The sequence below is a fragment of the Solanum lycopersicum genome, chromosome 10 (assembly GCF_036512215.1).
Source record: "Solanum lycopersicum chromosome 10, SLM_r2.1".
Classification (NCBI taxonomy): Eukaryota; Viridiplantae; Streptophyta; class Magnoliopsida; order Solanales; family Solanaceae; genus Solanum; species Solanum lycopersicum.
Genome location: NC_090809.1, coordinates 60,621,586 through 60,638,551, shown reverse-complemented (window position 1 = coordinate 60,638,551; position 16,966 = coordinate 60,621,586). Strand labels below are relative to the sequence as shown.

The window sequence follows — 16,966 nt, the reverse complement described above, 5'->3', positions numbered from 1 at the left end:
AAAATACATTCTAAAAAGATATATCCCACCAGAAAAGAGAATAAAAAAAAAAGGAAGAAAAGTCATTGCTAAAGCTGGCACATCACTTAAGACTATTTTCTTCGTTCTAAAGATTTTCTTCTTAAGGAGTATGTATCAGAAAACATAAAATTGACCCATTTCAAATATCACATAACACGAGATATCAATAATTCACTTACTATAAATTCGAAAGAAATCCATCTAAGGCTTACAAATACTCGAAGTTATCAAAGTTGAGAACACCAATACAGAGATGTGAATTGCTTGGCCAATCAACAAAAAAATGAACGTGTTAGCTTAAATATTACTTCAAGTCATTTTCACTTTTATTTAATTGTCATCGAAAAAGAAAGATTCAAATCATTTTTCTCGATTGTAGTTTCAATGTATTTAATTATCTTCTATTTGGATTTTGCTGCTCCGATTAATATAAATTCATATCACTTGGTAATTCTTAAAGAAGGAATGCTCTAATAAAAATGTATCTACATTCGATATTTATATCAAATTTAATAATATAAGATATTTATCTTTTTATACATAAATTTATCACCTAACCAAGGGTTTAGTAATGTAAACTTTCTTTGCTAGGATTTAAGGTTAAATTATTTGATTTGATATAAATAAATACGAGTTTTTTTATTCGCAATGCTTGATCGAAGATCACTAAGATATCTCGTAACAAATGTATGTGAACCAAAAACACAAAAAGTGAGAGGTCCATTTACTTGGTAAAGGGGGCTTGAACAAATAGCAAATTGGATGAAATTACATCCCCCTTTTATATCAAAATTGAAACTTTGCCCCCACAATTATGGGCTAAATAACAAACTTGTCCCCAAAAATAGCCAATGTAGGCCCCATAAAGTCCATTATACCCAATGGGCTGTGTGGTCCGACCCAAATTGACCAAAAAAAGAAAAACACACAGTGGCTCACCTTCAATTTACACACACTCAAAAAATAAAAATTTGGACTTCGTTCTTAAAAATCCCATTAAACAAAAGAGTCCAGTTAGGTTTTATCGGGTTCAAGCCCAATTCTCTCTTTCTCTCTCCTCTCTCTTCTACCGAAACCCTAGATCTGGTTCGCCGGCGGAGGCCCAAAAACGCCGTTGACCCAGATTCCGATTTACTCAAAACGGAGCTTTTCACGATCTGGGTTTTGTTCAATTTCGAGGTTTTCGTATTTGGCTAGGTATAGTATCATTTTAATTTTATCTCCTCCGTTTTTTTCGATTTTAATACATATTTGGATTTTATTTTTAATTTTTTTGTATGTGATTAGTGTAAAGATTGTTCTTTTGTATGAATGATTTCCTCGTTTTGTTAGTATTTTGTGTATGTTTTCTCTGTTCATTTGCATATCTGATGAACTTCCTTGTTGTTTGTTCAAAAGTTAGCTTTTGTAGTTTTTGATTGAAATTTCTGTGTATTTATAAGAAATGCTTTAGGATTTTCTTTTTGGTGACTTGTTTTTGTGGGCTTGAAGGTGAATTGAATCATGAATATGTTTTTCTGATTTTCTGGGTATGTTTGTTTTATAGATCTATTGTTAGTAAGGGTGTTTGATCTGGGCTTTTTTAGATATATTTTATGTGTGAGCCCATGTTTGATCCATTTTCCCTAAGTAGATGTTTGTTTGTCTTGTTTGTTCTTAGCCCATGCTTTGCGAAATGTCTGTTTGACCCTCACTTCCTTTTGTAATAAAATGCTGACCTTTGAGGTTCCTTTGTATCAGAATTCGGGCCGAGTTGGGCCATACCTTGATGGAATTCGGGCTGAGTTGGAACAGTCCTTCTAGCTATGAGTGAACTATTTTTCATGCATTTGGTTTGCTAAAGCTTGGGGCTTTTGATGCAATGTTAGTCTATCCTGAGGTCCCTCCCCCCATCCCCTTTGCATCTCCACTAGAACCTCCTCATGTACTTAGGCGTTGTCTTGGTTTAGCGGCATGTTATGCAGAGGTTAGTAATGCAAAGAATTATAGTGTAAGGATTAGTAATGCAAGAACGTTTTTTCTGCTGGATGTTTTGGTTTTTTGATGTATTCAAATTTACTTCTATGTCCAATTTTTGTTAGTTTCTCTCAAAAAGAATGACATATTACCCTTACTGTGGTGATTTATTAGCCAAAGAAGTTTTTTCTGCTCATTTTAGACCACGAGTTTCAAAAGCTTCTTTCTTTTTTAAACCACTCCTCACTTAAATTGGATGGAGGGAATAATAAACAAAGTTTTTTTTTTTGAATTTGAAATAATACACAGTGTATAATCAATATGTTTACTTTTTAAAGAAAAGATATAATTTGTTTGTGATGAGAGGCACATAAAATAATACAAAGATTCCTCGTAATATATGTGTATTATTTATGAGGAATGGAAGCAGTAAGTGAACATTGTACTAATAATGATTGATATTTACCAATCATCTATAATAATAATGCTGGATTTTATGTGAAAATCAGATCTCCTCATCACTCCAACCAAATGATCCCTTAATGCAGTATGTTAATTCGTTCAGTTTCTTTTTTCTTTATTTTTTGTTATTCATCATAAAAAAGCAGGTGTTTTTTACATTTATTTAGCTATTTTTGATGTTCATGAGGGATTTCTAGAATTTCGACTCGTTTTCTAGTACTTCGTAGTATATGTTATCGGTTTGTTCTGAGCGTCTTCTTTCTTATGCAGCTGACAAAACAATTGAGTTTTCATGAAAATTATAACAAATAATAATACCTAAATCTGAGTTTTCTTTTAGATATACATTGTTATTTGTTGTTTTTTATTGTACTTGACTATCATATTATATTGTTGTAGTTACTGTCCTATTACTATCTGTTGTCTTGTTACTGTATGTTAATTCTTGATACTTCAATTACGTCTTTTTCTGACTGCTTTGGACTACTGTTCCCTTGAGCGAGGGTCTATCAAAAATAGCCTCTCTGCCTGTGAGGTAGGGGTAAGGTATGCGTATACTCTACCTTCCCTTGTCCCCACTGTGAGATTATACTGGGTATGTTGTCGTTGTATATAGAGTGCTACTTTGAAGCTTATTATTTATTTGTTGCGTCTCATCTTCTTTGAACACATTAGCCATTACTGATATTTTCTTTTTCTTGTTCTACTTTTGATCACTATATTATACAGATATTGAGAGTGTATTGCTGCTCTTAGGATGGCAACCCCAAAAACACCTGTTACTCCGGCAGCTCCCACTGAAAACCATGAGATGGTCCATGAACATGAGGTGATACCTGAACATGAGATGGGCCATGAACATGAGATGGGCCATGAACATGATATGAGGCATGAACTTGATATGGGCCATGAACATGAGATGGGCCATGAACATGAGATGATGCAGGAACATGAGATGATGCAGGAACATGAGATGGTTGAACACGAGATAGTGCTTGGCAATGAGATGGTCCCGGGCAATGGAATGGTTCAGGACTATGAGATGATTCCAGGAAATGAGATGGTTCTTGCAGAGCCACAACCCAACTATGTTGAAACACCAGAAACTCAACCTGGTAAGCATAGGAAAAAGAAATCGATAGTTTGGGAGCACTTCACCATTGAAAATGTTGCTGTTGGGACTAGAAGGGCACAATGTAAGAAGTGCAAGCAATCGTTTGCATATAGTACAGGTTCAAAAGTAGCAGGAACTAGTCATCTGAAGCGCCATATTGCCAAAGGATCATGTCCGGTAGTCCTGCGTAATCAGCAGAATGATCAATTGACTCCATATAGTGCTCCTCCTAAGATGACTGGATATGGGGGTAATAATGGTGCACCTAAAAGACGTTATCGAACTGCTTCTACTCCTTACGTTGCTTTTGATCCAGACCATTGCCGCCAGGAAATCTCTAAGATGATTATCATGCATGATTATCCCCTTCACATGGTTGAGCATCCAGGATTTCTTACTTTTGTTCAGAATCTTCAGCCTCGTTTTGATATGGTGAGTTTCAACACTGTACAAGGAGATTGTGTGGCAACTTACCTTAGAGAAAAGCAAGCTATCCAGAAGGTGATTGAGGGAGTGCCTGGGTGGATCTGCTTAACACTAGATATGTGGTCCTCCCACCACACTGTGGGCTATGTATTCATAACTGGGCAGTATGTTGACAGTGAGTGGAAAATTCATAGGAAAATACTCAATGTCATCATGGAACCATATCCAGATTCTGAGACGGCTTTCAGCCACGCTGTTGCGGCTTGCCTTTCTGACTGGAGTATGGAGGGGAAGTTATTTTCTGTCACTATTAATCAACCACTGGGTGATGCTGCTATTGATAATCTTAGAGCTTTACTCTCTGTGAAGAACCCACTTGTGCTTAACGGTCAATTATTGGTTGGAAATTGTCTTGCTCGAACTTTAGGCAGCATTGCCCAAGATGCATTTAAAGTTGTGCAAGGCACTGTCAAAAAAGTTAGAGATATTGTTAAGTATGTGAAAACATCGGAATCTCATGAGGAAAAGTTTATTGAGCTCAAACAGCAGCTTCAGGTGCCTAGCACAAAGATGCTGACCCTTGATGACCAAACTCAATGGAACACAACATATGAGATGTTGTTGGCTGCAACGGAGTTGAAGGAAGTATTTTCATGCTTGGATGCATTAGATCCTGATTTCAAAGATGCCCCATCATTGGAAGACTGGAAGCAAGTTGAGACTCTCTGCACTTACTTGAAAATCTTCTTTGACACTGCCAATCTCTTGACTGCACCAACAATTCCAACAACCAACACATTCTTCCATGAAGCGTGGAAAATTCAATTGGAATTGGCTCGTGCTGCAGCAAGTGAAGACCCATTCACCAGCAGACTTACCAAAATGATGCAAGAGATGTTTGATAATTATTGGAAGAGCTGTTGCTTAATGTTGGCTATTGCTGTAGTAATGGATCCACGCTTCAAAATGAAACTTGTGGAGTTCAGTTTTTCCAAAATATATGGAGAAGAAGCAGCCGCTTATGTGAAGACTGTTGAGGAAGGAATCCATGAGCTCTTCAATGAATATGTGGCTCTTCCTCTACCCCTAACCCCAACTTATGTTGAAGAAGTAAATGGCAGTGGTATGAGGCAGGAGGATGGACAAGGCCTCGACGCTTCTTGTAACGGGCTTGGACTTACTGATTTTGACGTCTACATTATGGAGACTTCGAGCCAGCAGTCAAGGTCAGAACTTGATCAATATCTGGAAGAGTCCTTGCTGCCTCGTGTTCACGAGTTTGATGTGGTGGGTTGGTGGAAGCTCAACAGAATTAAGTACCCAACTTTGTCAAAAATGGCTCGTGACATCTTGTCAGTTCCTGTTTCAACAGTAACGGCTGATTCTATATTTAGCACAGTTAGCAAAGAGATGGATCACTACAGGTGTTCCTTGCGTCCTGAGACCGTGGAGGCCCTCATCTGTGCCAAGGACTGGCTTCAGAATGCATCTTTAGACACTTCACCTATACCAATAAAAATGGAAGTTCCGATTTAGGTCTTGGTTATGTGAAATACTTGTCTAGAATATAGCTCTATTAGCCATATTGATGTTTTCTTTAAGACTATTAACATTCGTCGAGTCGTCTGAGAATCAACTTTCTTGTATCATAATTTGGTACCTCTAGTCTTACTGGAGAGTTTAGTCCCCATTTTCAGTCTCTTTATTTACTCATTGATGTCTGAATTCTGAATGCATGAAAATCAGCTTACTGGTGCATGATATGAATATGTTGGTATAGTTATGCTGCTCAAATGACTTGTACTTTCTTTCATTCTTCTGTGTTTTGTCTTCTTTTCTGGTCTCCCCTTCGTAGTTTGGAGGCGGTGGGATGTATTAAGATCTTAACAATATTTTTGTGTGGCAAAGAGATTGCTTCTTATTGATCCGCCGGTTAAATTTATTTATCTTAGAAATCAATGATCCAAATAATTTACATCGTGTATTTATCTTTAAAATTTTCAATTTTTGACACTGAAAAATGAAGTGCAACTTTTAAAATTTATCAGAAAAATTATATTTTTTGACAAACAATAAGTAAAATACAAAGCAAACAATACTTAATGTTGGACAAACTTGTTGCCACACATTTTCTCACTGGAAAACTATGTATTACACTTTGAATACAAAATATCATTTGGTTGTTTGGATAATATTTTTTCTTCAGAGGACCAAAAACAATGAACTTTGATAAAATTACTTATATAGTTCTTTTTTTTTTTGGAAAAAAATAAAATAAAAATTATAGTTCGTTGAGTGGTTATCCTCACCCCATAAAATTACGAATAAATCTCACACACACGGCACAAATCCAAAGACAAAACACACAGATGTGTGTGTAAGTGTGTGAGAGAGAAAAGGGAAAATAGTTAGTTGAAACAAATTTGTGTCAGCTGTAGAGATATCTACGTTCCGAAACCAATGGCTAATACTACTCCCAATATTACAAACTCCGTTGGTATCGGAATCCGAATCCGGACCAAAATCCGACCCGCATCCACTTCCATGGCGGCTACTCCGGCGGCTTTATCGACCGGTCACTGCATTCCGACCGGTTTGCTCGTTATCAACTCCGGTACGAGTCGACGGGGAGGAGCTGCTCGAGTTGACTCAGTTAATGGTCACTTGACTCGCAGCCGTGCGTCCTCGTTTTCGATTCGAGCTGCGGCGGAGGTGGAACCGGTCGGAACTAGTTCTTCAGGTAGACTTACAGTGTGCATTTCTGAATAAATAGTGTATTTTTTAAATTTGTTTTAGTCAATTAAGTGAATTAGGAGTGGTATGTTAGTTGATTGAATTGAAGTCGAGCATAAGTATTATCGAAATTCGGAATTGCATTTGAAATATAAAATGATGCTGGTTAATTTTGCAGCTGGAAATTGCTCTTTTGGGTTGATTTTGCAGCTGGAAATAGCTCATTTGTCAGCAGTTTATATGCAATTAGTTGTATAATTTTGAGAATACTGGTGTTTTTGTTTGTTCCAGCTCAGGGTATTGAAAACTTGGTAATAATAGGATCAGGTCCTGCTGGATATACAGCAGCAATTTATGCAGCTCGGGCTAATTTGAAGCCTGTAGTGTTTGAGGGGTTTCAAGCTGGTGGTGTGCCAGGAGGACAGTTGATGACAACAACTGAAGTAGAAAACTTTCCTGGATTTCCTGAGGGGATAACTGGACCTGACTTAATGGATAGGTATAAGAAAAGTTTTTGAGCATTTACTCTCATTAAGATATCTATTTGAAGTTTCCTTTTATAGACAAAAGTTTTGTTGAAGGCTGAGAAATTATGTAATTTTGGTAGGATGAGGCGACAAGCTGAGAGATGGGGAGCTGAATTGTATCAGGAAGATGTGGAATTTATTGATGTAAAGAATGCTCCCTTTACTGTCCACAGTAGTGAACGTAAGGTGATGCATCCTTTAGTTGCTGATTACTTTGTCTAGGTTATGTTATAACTGCTTAAATCTTTAATCCCCATCAAACTGTTTGCCTATTCTGAATTGGAGCATCTTTTAAAATTCCACGCAAGAACAATTCTAATATCTGATGTTTTAACAAATTTTATGGGGTAAAGAATATAAGGATGGCCATCATTTATCAAGACCCCAGCAATCTTTTTTTCTTTTCTTGAGTGTCACTTTTGAACTATTTAACAGTTCATGTATTTTTGTCAAGTTTGCAATATGTTCTCAAAACAGTGCCCAGAAAATTACAGGAAGTTAGATATAAACGTATGTATTCTCATTTGGAGTGAGAACTGAAAAGCTAAACAGATTTCAGACGTGTAATGGAAGAAGAGAAATAGATTCAACATTTTTCCTTTTCTTGGATAAAAAATATATTATGCTATTACATAGAAGGCATCTAAGCTCGTACTTTCTGGGTTTTCTTATTCTTCTAGACAGAAACATTTTCTTTCCAATAAAAATAATTCTTTTCAAAGTACAGAGACATTTTAACTACACCGGGACTTCTTTATGGGTTTACGTGTTTTCCATTCGGAAGTGGTTTGATTAAGTACAAGTATACAAGTCGTTTTCTATTTTTTTAGTATCTCTTTCCTTTATGAGATGTAAAAGATGCTGACATGGTAGAACAAGAGGCCTCACAATTTGCTGCATTTTTTAGAAAGATCAATTTGCTGCATTGTGTAAAGAACAATCTATATCTTCAGAGTACCTTAGCCATGATATAAGAGTCTGACGTGTTCTCTGTACCTTATGAATGAAAGAAGCATCTTCGATTTTGTTTTCCGTCTATAATCCCTCAATTCTCTGAGGTTCATCTGATACATGAGATGGTCATGAAACATACATCCATATTTGTGGTACCGGCACTCTTTTGATTCCCTCTGCAATAACAAAAGGGAAGGGCGTGTTTGTTTCATATGTTGTAAGAGATGTTGGGCTTGAAATGCATTAGTTCTTGCAGTCGCAGATGCCAAATTAATTCCTTAAACTTCTAGTTGTCTTACTCCCCTTGGTATGTAGTTCCCACATTAGGCTTCATATATTGGATCACTGCTCACTTCTTTATTTTCAGGTAAAGTGTCATAGCATTATTGTGGCTACTGGAGCCAATGCAAGAAGGTTGGGATTACCCCGTGAAGATGAATTTTGGAGCAGAGGAATTAGTGCCTGTGCAATTTGTGATGGAGCATCACCACTTTTCAAGGGTCAGGTCCTTGCTGTTGTTGGAGGTGGTGATACAGCTACAGAGGAAGCAATATACTTAACAAAGTATGCGCGCCATGTTCATTTACTTGTCCGTAAGGACCAACTAAGAGCATCAAGAGCAATGCAAGACAGGTAATTGTTGTGTGCATTTCATATTATTTTTCCGTTCCAATGTTATAGCACAAGGCATTAGAATTTATCTTAAGATCGAGGTCGTATCTGATGGGCCATTTTTGGTTTCTTTGGGAGAGGATTGTTAGGGTCATATAATACTCTCATCCTCCATAATGGTTTCCTTAGTTTAGAGGGCTTGATATGATGTAGAATACCTTAAATATTTGTAAAGTTGTCGGTGTCACTTTAAGACATTGCAGACTGAGAGATGAATAATTTAAGTTAAAATTGTCAGTGTCTTGCAGACTGAGAGATGAATGATAGCAGTGTTTCCAAGTGTCATATCATGGCTGCTTACAAGTACGATACGTTAATGTAATCTTTAAAAACATCTAGGGAAGTTCTCTTGCGCTTAAGATATCTACACAGACATGCTTCACCTATATTTTGTCAAATCACTATTTACTTTGAATGTGCTGGTTCTTTACTTCAAAGAAACATGTGCATATGTGCCATCTTTTTCGCTTCTTCCAGGCCCTGCCATATGAGGCACTTACGGTAGAAGATCCCAATGATGGTTGTGAGCTTGGCCTTGTCAGAGGCCACATTCTGAGATACATCCATGCCTGTCTTCTTTGTGTTTTTTAGTACTTTATTTCATTATCTTATCGAGTACAATAGACAGTTCCTGGAATATCGACTTCATAATGCTGGGAAGGGAGTCACCAAAGATTATCTCTTCGATTACACTTTTCTAGCACGTAATATGGTTTAGCTAGAGGCATTTCAATAAATACTAATTCAAAAGGGTTCATTGTTGTGTTGTACACACTAGTGAATGTGCTCTCCACATTACACTATCATCATAATTTTAGTTCAGTATGCACCTGCAAGTCACATTACGTGATTGACTAAAGTAGGTATATCCTCCAGATGAGTGCGTTGATATATAATCCAGTGTTTCTTGGTTGGTTTGTTGCTGGTTATTTTCATGTTTGACTCTTCCCTAGTTTCAATCTATTGCCGCTATTCTTCTTGTGCTATACCTATTTCTGTAACCTCATTCTTTGAAGCGGATTGAATTACTAATGATCTATATATTTCGAGTTTCAACTCCCTGAAATGTTTGTTTAACAGGTTGATTATGGGGAATGTTTCAGAGTTTTCAACAATCCAAACATCACTGTGCATTTCAACACTGAGACTGTGGATGTCGTCAGCAACCCAAAAGGCCAGATGTCGGGAATTTTGATCAGAAAAGCTGATACTCAGGAAGAATCTGTGCTCGAGGCAAAAGGCTTGTTTTATGGCATAGGTCATTCACCAAATAGTCAACTGTTGGAAGGCCAAGTTGAACTTGATAACTCGGGCTACATATTGGTCAAGGAGGGCACAGCAAACACATCTGTGGAAGGTGTATTTGCAGCTGGAGATGTCCAGGTACTTACAGCAATTTATTATTTCATTTCTGCTGTGCCTTTTCCCTTTCTTTTAACTATTGTTGTACTTGAAGTGGTAATTTCACACCTGCGGATGTTAAGGTTAATTATGCATGGCCCCTTTAGATGTATCATGAGTGTGGATGAAAAGCATGACTCTAGCCTGGTCATTGAAACGTTTGAATTAAGTTCTCAAGAGAAGTTTCAAATAAGTTCCTCTTTAGCAGGGACAGGTGTGGAATGAGAAAATGGTTGTCTTCTCTATTATAAACTTAATTTTAAGATTCTGCAATGAAAGAAGGGAGCCATCCCATAAAAATATAATGTGATGCCATTTATCAGACTTTTTCTTTTAAGGATTCTTAGGTTGCCTGGATAGAGGAAATTCTCAGAATTGAGATTAACTCATAATTGGATAGAACATTTGCAACTTCTAATCATCTTTTTTATTTGCAAATGTCTTTGCTACTTCTTATAGTGAGATACTTCCTAATATCACCATGAATGTTCTCTGTCGGTAGGATCATGAATGGAGGCAAGCCATCACTGCAGCTGGCTCAGGATGTGTAGCTGCTCTATCAGTTGAGAGATATCTGACAAGCAAAAATCTTCTTCTTGAATTCCACCAGGTGTCTGACTTCGAAAAAAAACTGATTTTTAGTCCTGTATATTTTCTTTACCAGTCATTTGATATGTGTATATAGACATGCTCTCAAATGGATTTTAAGCCAGCTCCTGAACGCTCTTGACTTATATCTAATCTTTGGATTTTCTTCAATGAACTCCTAGACCAATAGTTCATGATCTAATGAATCTTCCTGAACCTTATTATCTCATCAGCCCCCTACTGAAGAAGTTAAGAAGGAACTCTCCGAGAAAGATGTACAAGAAGGTTTTGATATAACACTTACAAAGCACAAGGGCCAGGTATGAGATCTAGGAAGCTTAGATGTTCCTGATTGTTATGTTTGAATGGCTATTTACTATAGTCTGCATCCCTATCTGATAAAGTTTGTACTGTTTTCCCTCTCAGTATGCATTACGGAAATTGTACCATGAGAGCCCAAGGCTTATGTGTGTGCTGTATACATCACCAACATGTGGTCCATGTAGGACCTTGAAACCGATTCTTAGCAAGGTATGCAATTATTGTTATAGAAATCTTACCGGAAGATGTTTAACATTTACGTGTCCTTTGATTTAACCATCACAACCATAGACCAATTTGAGAAGAGTGGAGTACTATGTACCAATTTGCCTTGTAAGGTTCTGTTTCAATATAATTTTATCATTTTGAGGAAAGCTGAGGACTTGAAATCTTATGATCTCAATGAAGTTACACAAATCCTGAGATAAACCTTAACCTCTGATAAAGATTGTCTAAGAGCTTTGTCCTTCAAGTAACTTGTATTTTCTCTTACTTCTACTTGGTAATAGTTGATCAGATTAGCTGCTTTGCTGCTGAGTACTGGCTTTGGTAGTGCATACACCTAACCTGTTGTTGCGCTTGTGCAATAGGTCATAGATGAATTTGACAAGGATGTCCACCTTGTTGAAATTGATATTACTGAAGATCCAGAGATTGCTGAGGCAGCTGGGATTATGGGTACTCCATGTGTACAGTTTTTCAAGAACAAGGAGATGCTCAGGTCGGTAACATTTTCCGCTCAAAAGTATAATTTGCTTAATTTTCTATATTTTAGATGACTATAATAGCTGTTCTCATTCATTGTTGCTAGGGTTCCATCTGAATGAACTTTCAGAGTTTCACCATACACCAAAGTAAAATAAGTCCAAGTAGTCATTGATCAAGTCTTATGAACTTGATTTCATAGGAAATGCAAATTCTTGCAACTTCACTCTTTATTTTCATTGTCCTATATTGATTTCCTTATGTTACCTCAAGATTCCTTTTACTGTGACGTTGATGTATCTTAGGAAGATAACATCTTCGACTAAATCCTCTCTTTTGCATATATCGCTCATTCTCCTTGCCTGATTGCTCCTTCGAAACACTATTTCATCTCTGCTACTCGAGTCTGTCATCAAGCACTGCACTACTCCCTTGCCTCACTTCCATTCTCCACTACCACGACAGTATAAATATTCATGTCTAACCTAACACCTGAACATAATTTTGGGAATGGGTACTATCTGTTCAATATTTTCCATGAAATTTGTCAAGAATGTACTATAACTAACTCAATGGAACCTCCTCTTACGACTTGCAAATTATCATTTTACTTCTATCTACTGTCCTAATTACCTGTTTTTACGCCGATCGTTATATAGGAATTCATGAGTAGCTTGACATATACTCGTGCTAATTCAACTTCTTGTGTATATGCAGGACGGTATCAGGTGTTAAAATGAAGAGAGAGTATAGAGAGTTTATTGAAGCAAATAAGTGAAGGCTTGCTTCTTTGTTAATTATTTGTACAACTTCCTTTTTTTTTTACCCTTCACGAAGTTTTACTTATTTTTTTTAATGCATGGTACCCAAATCAATTTTGTTCAGAATGGTTGATTGAGTAACAGCCCAATACCTTGTATTAGCTTTATTAATACGTAGAAGTCATAAATCAAATGTACCTTGTGTCTCAAATTTAAAAAGTACACAGAGCCAAGAAACTGAGATCACATCTCTTTGGCTAGAAGCCCTTATCTTTTTCCAATTGGTTTAGAGCAAATTGTTTTAAAGATCTTGACGATATCACTAATTAATCAGTTACAAAATTAGAGAAATGTTCAGTTTACATTAAATTAACTAAAGAACTACCATCGAAATTTATAACCAACAAAGTGAACTTGAAAATGTTGCATGCAGCAATGCTCAATGCTATTTTTTAGGGAAAAAATGTCATTACTACAAGATTCATAAACTTGAGTTTATTGATAAGGGTTAAACATTTTCGAGCAAAATTTGATAATGAGATACCAAGAAAATTGATAATACACTATGGTACAGACGTTAGGTTTCAGTTGCTAGTTTGATAGGCTTTAAAAGGATGATTTCAAGATACAGAATCAGAAGCGTCGGGAACATCATCTAGGATGACAGGACCTAGTTTTCCTGTTCTAAATAAAGTAAGAAATTTCTTTGATACCATTATCCGAGCTTCTGAAGCCTTGTGAGGTATCTTCAGAGCCTTCTGCAATGCTTCAAACTGGTGTTCGATTAGAATCTCCAGGTCAGATTCATCTTCCAAACTACCACTGAACTCTGAGAGGGTGATGCAAAGTGTGCGTTGGACTTCACTAACCATATCCTGTGCACAAAAGACCCTCGTAAAAAAAAATGGCAACCAAAAAAGAAGCAAAGAATGAAACCATAAACCTATACAGATCGATGGCAAACATCTTTTACCAAACTAATCAGCACAGCTAATTATCGTTTGTTTTATACATTAAAAGGTACGGGAAAATACAGTAAAGTAGTTAAGAAAACCGAATTCTGAAATCATTTCTCACCTGAACTCGGTAGGCATTAGATTTGTTCATGGACTTCTTTCCCTTGTTTTGAAGATCCTTGATAACACCACATTTGTTTTCCAACTCATGGTGAGGGTCCTTAGTTTCCCTGTCAACCAAGTGCTTCCACTGAAGAGGAGTGCCTCGGGTGTTTAAAACTGCTAATAGGTATTGAGCAATTCGCTCTTCACCAACTACAGAATCTTTCACAGACCCTGCATAAGCATACATGCAAATAGGAATTGCTATAAATATAGGACCAGAATAAATCACTAGTGTAATAGTGGATCATTAAGAATTGAGAAAATAGTTCCCGACAGATATGGATTTCCCTTTGTGGTGACCAGTCATCCAGAAACTTGCCAGAACCAACAAGTCATTTTCCAGAATTGACCATTAGCAGGCACCAAAATATAATCAGAAATCCAATTTTATAATCTACAATTCAATTAGGTGCACACCTGCAAGAGCCAGCTTTAGCCCAGTTTCTATATCTGGAATACTTGGAACCAACACTCCTGGAGAGTCCAGCACATAGACGCTAGGTCGATGTGCAATCTGTATGCAATAGCATTTTTAGTATCAGTAAGAATAAGCAAGACAAGAGCACATATTTTCTTTTACAGTTTGTACAACATGGAAACCCACTTAAGCCATTAAGAAACAAGCAACAACAGCACAATCTGACCCTCTACGTTGTTGAATATATCTAACCTTGAATCCAGCAATATCTTGAGTAACACCAGGCAAAGGCCCCACTCTAGCCTTCTTCATCTTCTCCTGCACTAAGATCATAACCATCAATAGGAAGTACACTAAAAACATAAGCCACAATCAGCTTCCTATAACAACACCCAAAAGGAATCACCAACAAAAACAAGTCTCACCTGGAAATCGAGATAACGCAATTTGATGGATGGAGTTGATTAACGCTGATTTGCCAACATTAGGAACGCCCAACACCATGACAAGGAGAGTAGGTTCCCTTGTCATAACCTCCTTAAGTTTGAACTCAACCAGATCAAGAAGCTTTGAAATATGAATCATAGAAATTGGATTAGAAACTCTCATAAGAGATGCAAACTGGCAACCTATAAAAATATTCAAATTTCTTGATCCAAGAACCAATTAGCTAGATGTTAGAATAGAGCATACGCTTTACATGCTTCTAAGAAAATCTAATGTATTGATTGCAATCTGCATTTATTATTATTCTTACGACAAGAGTTAAAAGGTAGCTGTGGCTTCATCATTTACGTGTTTTACGAATACCAAGGGTATATATCAAGAGTTTTCAACATGATAAGAGCATGGAAAAAAGCATCACTAACCTTATGTACAGAACTTCTACTGTGTGCATTTATTGGGAGGCACTCTTGTTTACGTGAATTGAAATAACTAATCCACTTCTGCATGGAATGAAATCAGAAGTTTCACCAACTAAAATTTCAAAAGCAAATAGAAAGTAGCTTGTAGATTCATACAATTCCTACAAGTTTTCCCTCAGACAAGCCAAAGTTTCAAAGTTAATAAAATAAATCATGTCAAAATAATTGCATTCTAGTAGCCTCATTGACATATTCAATGCTAATGACAACTCCATGGAAGAACTAACTAAAAACACAACAGATGCTAGGCATACATTAGACTAAACAGCTTTGAGATAAGTAGCTACATTGTCTTTGCCATGTACCTCATAAGGTAAACAAAATTTCTACAGAATTCGCTAATAGACAAGCATATTTTAATATACATGAACAAAAGATGCAAACTTTAGGATTCTTTGTTAAGGTTCTATTTATTCTTGGTAGACCCTTGGCATACAAGTACCAAATGCTAATTTCAGAAAGGGAAGCTTATCTTTTCCCTTTTAATATGATTCTCATATTCTAAAGGTGAAAAGGACTTGAATCAATAGGCACCCAAGCCCCAAGGGTGTGCCCTGATAATAATAGTCAAATGAAGTGCGTTGAGAACCTTGAGGTCTTAGGTTCAAATCCAAGCAAACCCACTCGATAATTCTTTAAAAGTAGCAGGTACCCTAGAATTGGTCAATATACACGCAACTTAGCCCGAACACCACAATTATTTTTTTTTAAAAAAAAATGAATGAAAAGGTATAAAGAACACGACTTTATACACAACAGATTAATCCATTCCAGTAAGCTCACTACATAGCCTTTTTTTAACTTTTTATGACTTCCGGGGATGAATGATATGATTCTCGGGGTTACCGATGCATTTCGGGTAATAAGCTCCAACAAGCGAAAAAAATACTAAAACTTGAAAAAAGTAACTACAAGCATTTTACTACATGAAGAGGAGTGTTAGAAATTAGATACATGCATGAGGTTGCGGTTAGCCAAATCCTGCTTATTGAGAGCAATAACACGCCTTTTCCCAGAAAGCATCGGCTGCAAGTCTTCATTCGCCGACGACAACGGTATCTGCCCACACACACACACTAATATTAGATAGCAAAATTCATCAAAATAAATGATCAATAGATGGGTTTTAAAGAAGAATCAAGCAAGGAAATAATCAACAAACATACACGAGCATCACGAACTTCAATTACAAAATCAGAAAGTTTAAGACGCTGTCGAATTGCACGAGTCGCTGCAGCCATATGCCCTGGGTACCAATTGATACTTCCTCCACTTTTTGTGAAACCCATTTGCCCTAACCACCCCTTCGCCGCTCCTCCTCCTCCTCCTCCACCCATCTCTCTCTCTCTCTCTCTCTCTGCTTAAACCCTGAATCTTCCATTCACTGTAGAAATGGAGTTCCTTTAAACTCTTAAACCCTGGGTAAATGGATCCCTTTTGGGCCTCTGTTAATGAATAAGAAATGGAAATTTAAGGGAAGCCCAATAGGCTTTTCTTCTCCGGAACTTTCACAAAGAGCCACTATAATAATATAATAGCAAACTAATAACCTAAATTAAATGGAATAGCTAGGGTTTGATTTAATTGTGCTCCATAGCAAATATTAGCTAAAATTTGCCAGCGTCTCTCTCCCAAAAATCTCGCTCGCCTCTCTCGCTTTATACACAGAAGTGTATAATTCTGTTTTCGTTTTATATAAAGCGAGAGAAAATTGTATATACACATGCAAAAATGTATATCTTCGTGTTATACACTTAATTATACAATTTAAAAATATTTTACTTAAAGTATTGCAGAGAAAAAGGCCAACGAATTATACAATTGCGTTATACAATTGCAGTGAAATACAATTTTCTCTAG

The 16,966-nt window shown here is 36.7% G+C and overlaps 3 protein-coding genes across 4 annotated transcripts; 2 read left to right on the top strand and 1 right to left on the bottom strand.

Annotated features, from left to right (window-relative positions):
• The first annotated feature begins 913 nt into the window (after positions 1–913).
• Positions 914–5,773, top strand: LOC104644365 (zinc finger BED domain-containing protein DAYSLEEPER). 2 transcript variants are annotated; one of them, XM_026027694.2, is made up of 3 exons: positions 929–1,218; positions 1,762–1,987; positions 3,169–5,773. In XM_026027694.2, the coding sequence occupies exon 3, from the start codon at positions 3,197–3,199 to the stop codon at positions 5,513–5,515; it is 2,319 nt and encodes a 772-aa protein (XP_025883479.1). In that variant the 5' UTR covers positions 929–1,218; positions 1,762–1,987; positions 3,169–3,196; the 3' UTR covers positions 5,516–5,773. The 2 variants fall into 2 exon arrangements, with proteins under 2 accessions (XP_010312124.1, XP_025883479.1); XM_010313822.4 differs by lacking the exon at positions 1,762–1,987 and having other exon boundaries at positions 914–1,218.
• A 384-nt stretch (positions 5,774–6,157) lies between these two features.
• On the top strand, positions 6,158–12,834 carry LOC101254347 (thioredoxin reductase NTRC). The gene is made up of 10 exons (XM_004249211.5): positions 6,158–6,719; positions 7,004–7,211; positions 7,320–7,425; positions 8,561–8,826; positions 9,969–10,248; positions 10,769–10,876; positions 11,088–11,174; positions 11,281–11,385; positions 11,766–11,896; positions 12,598–12,834. Exons 1-10 carry the CDS (start codon positions 6,440–6,442, stop codon positions 12,656–12,658), a joined length of 1,632 nt encoding a protein of 543 aa, XP_004249259.1. The 5' UTR covers positions 6,158–6,439; the 3' UTR covers positions 12,659–12,834.
• Positions 12,835–12,939: 105 nt separating this feature from the next.
• Positions 12,940–16,500, bottom strand: LOC101254046 (short integuments 2, mitochondrial). Its single transcript, XM_004249210.5, has 8 exons — positions 16,273–16,500; positions 16,061–16,165; positions 15,050–15,127; positions 14,606–14,747; positions 14,433–14,503; positions 14,180–14,276; positions 13,719–13,933; positions 12,940–13,516 (listed from the first exon to the last, which is right to left on the bottom strand). Exons 1-8 carry the CDS (start codon positions 16,441–16,443, stop codon positions 13,262–13,264), a joined length of 1,134 nt encoding a protein of 377 aa, XP_004249258.1. The 5' UTR covers positions 16,444–16,500; the 3' UTR covers positions 12,940–13,261.
• Between the last annotated feature and the right edge of the window lie 466 nt (positions 16,501–16,966).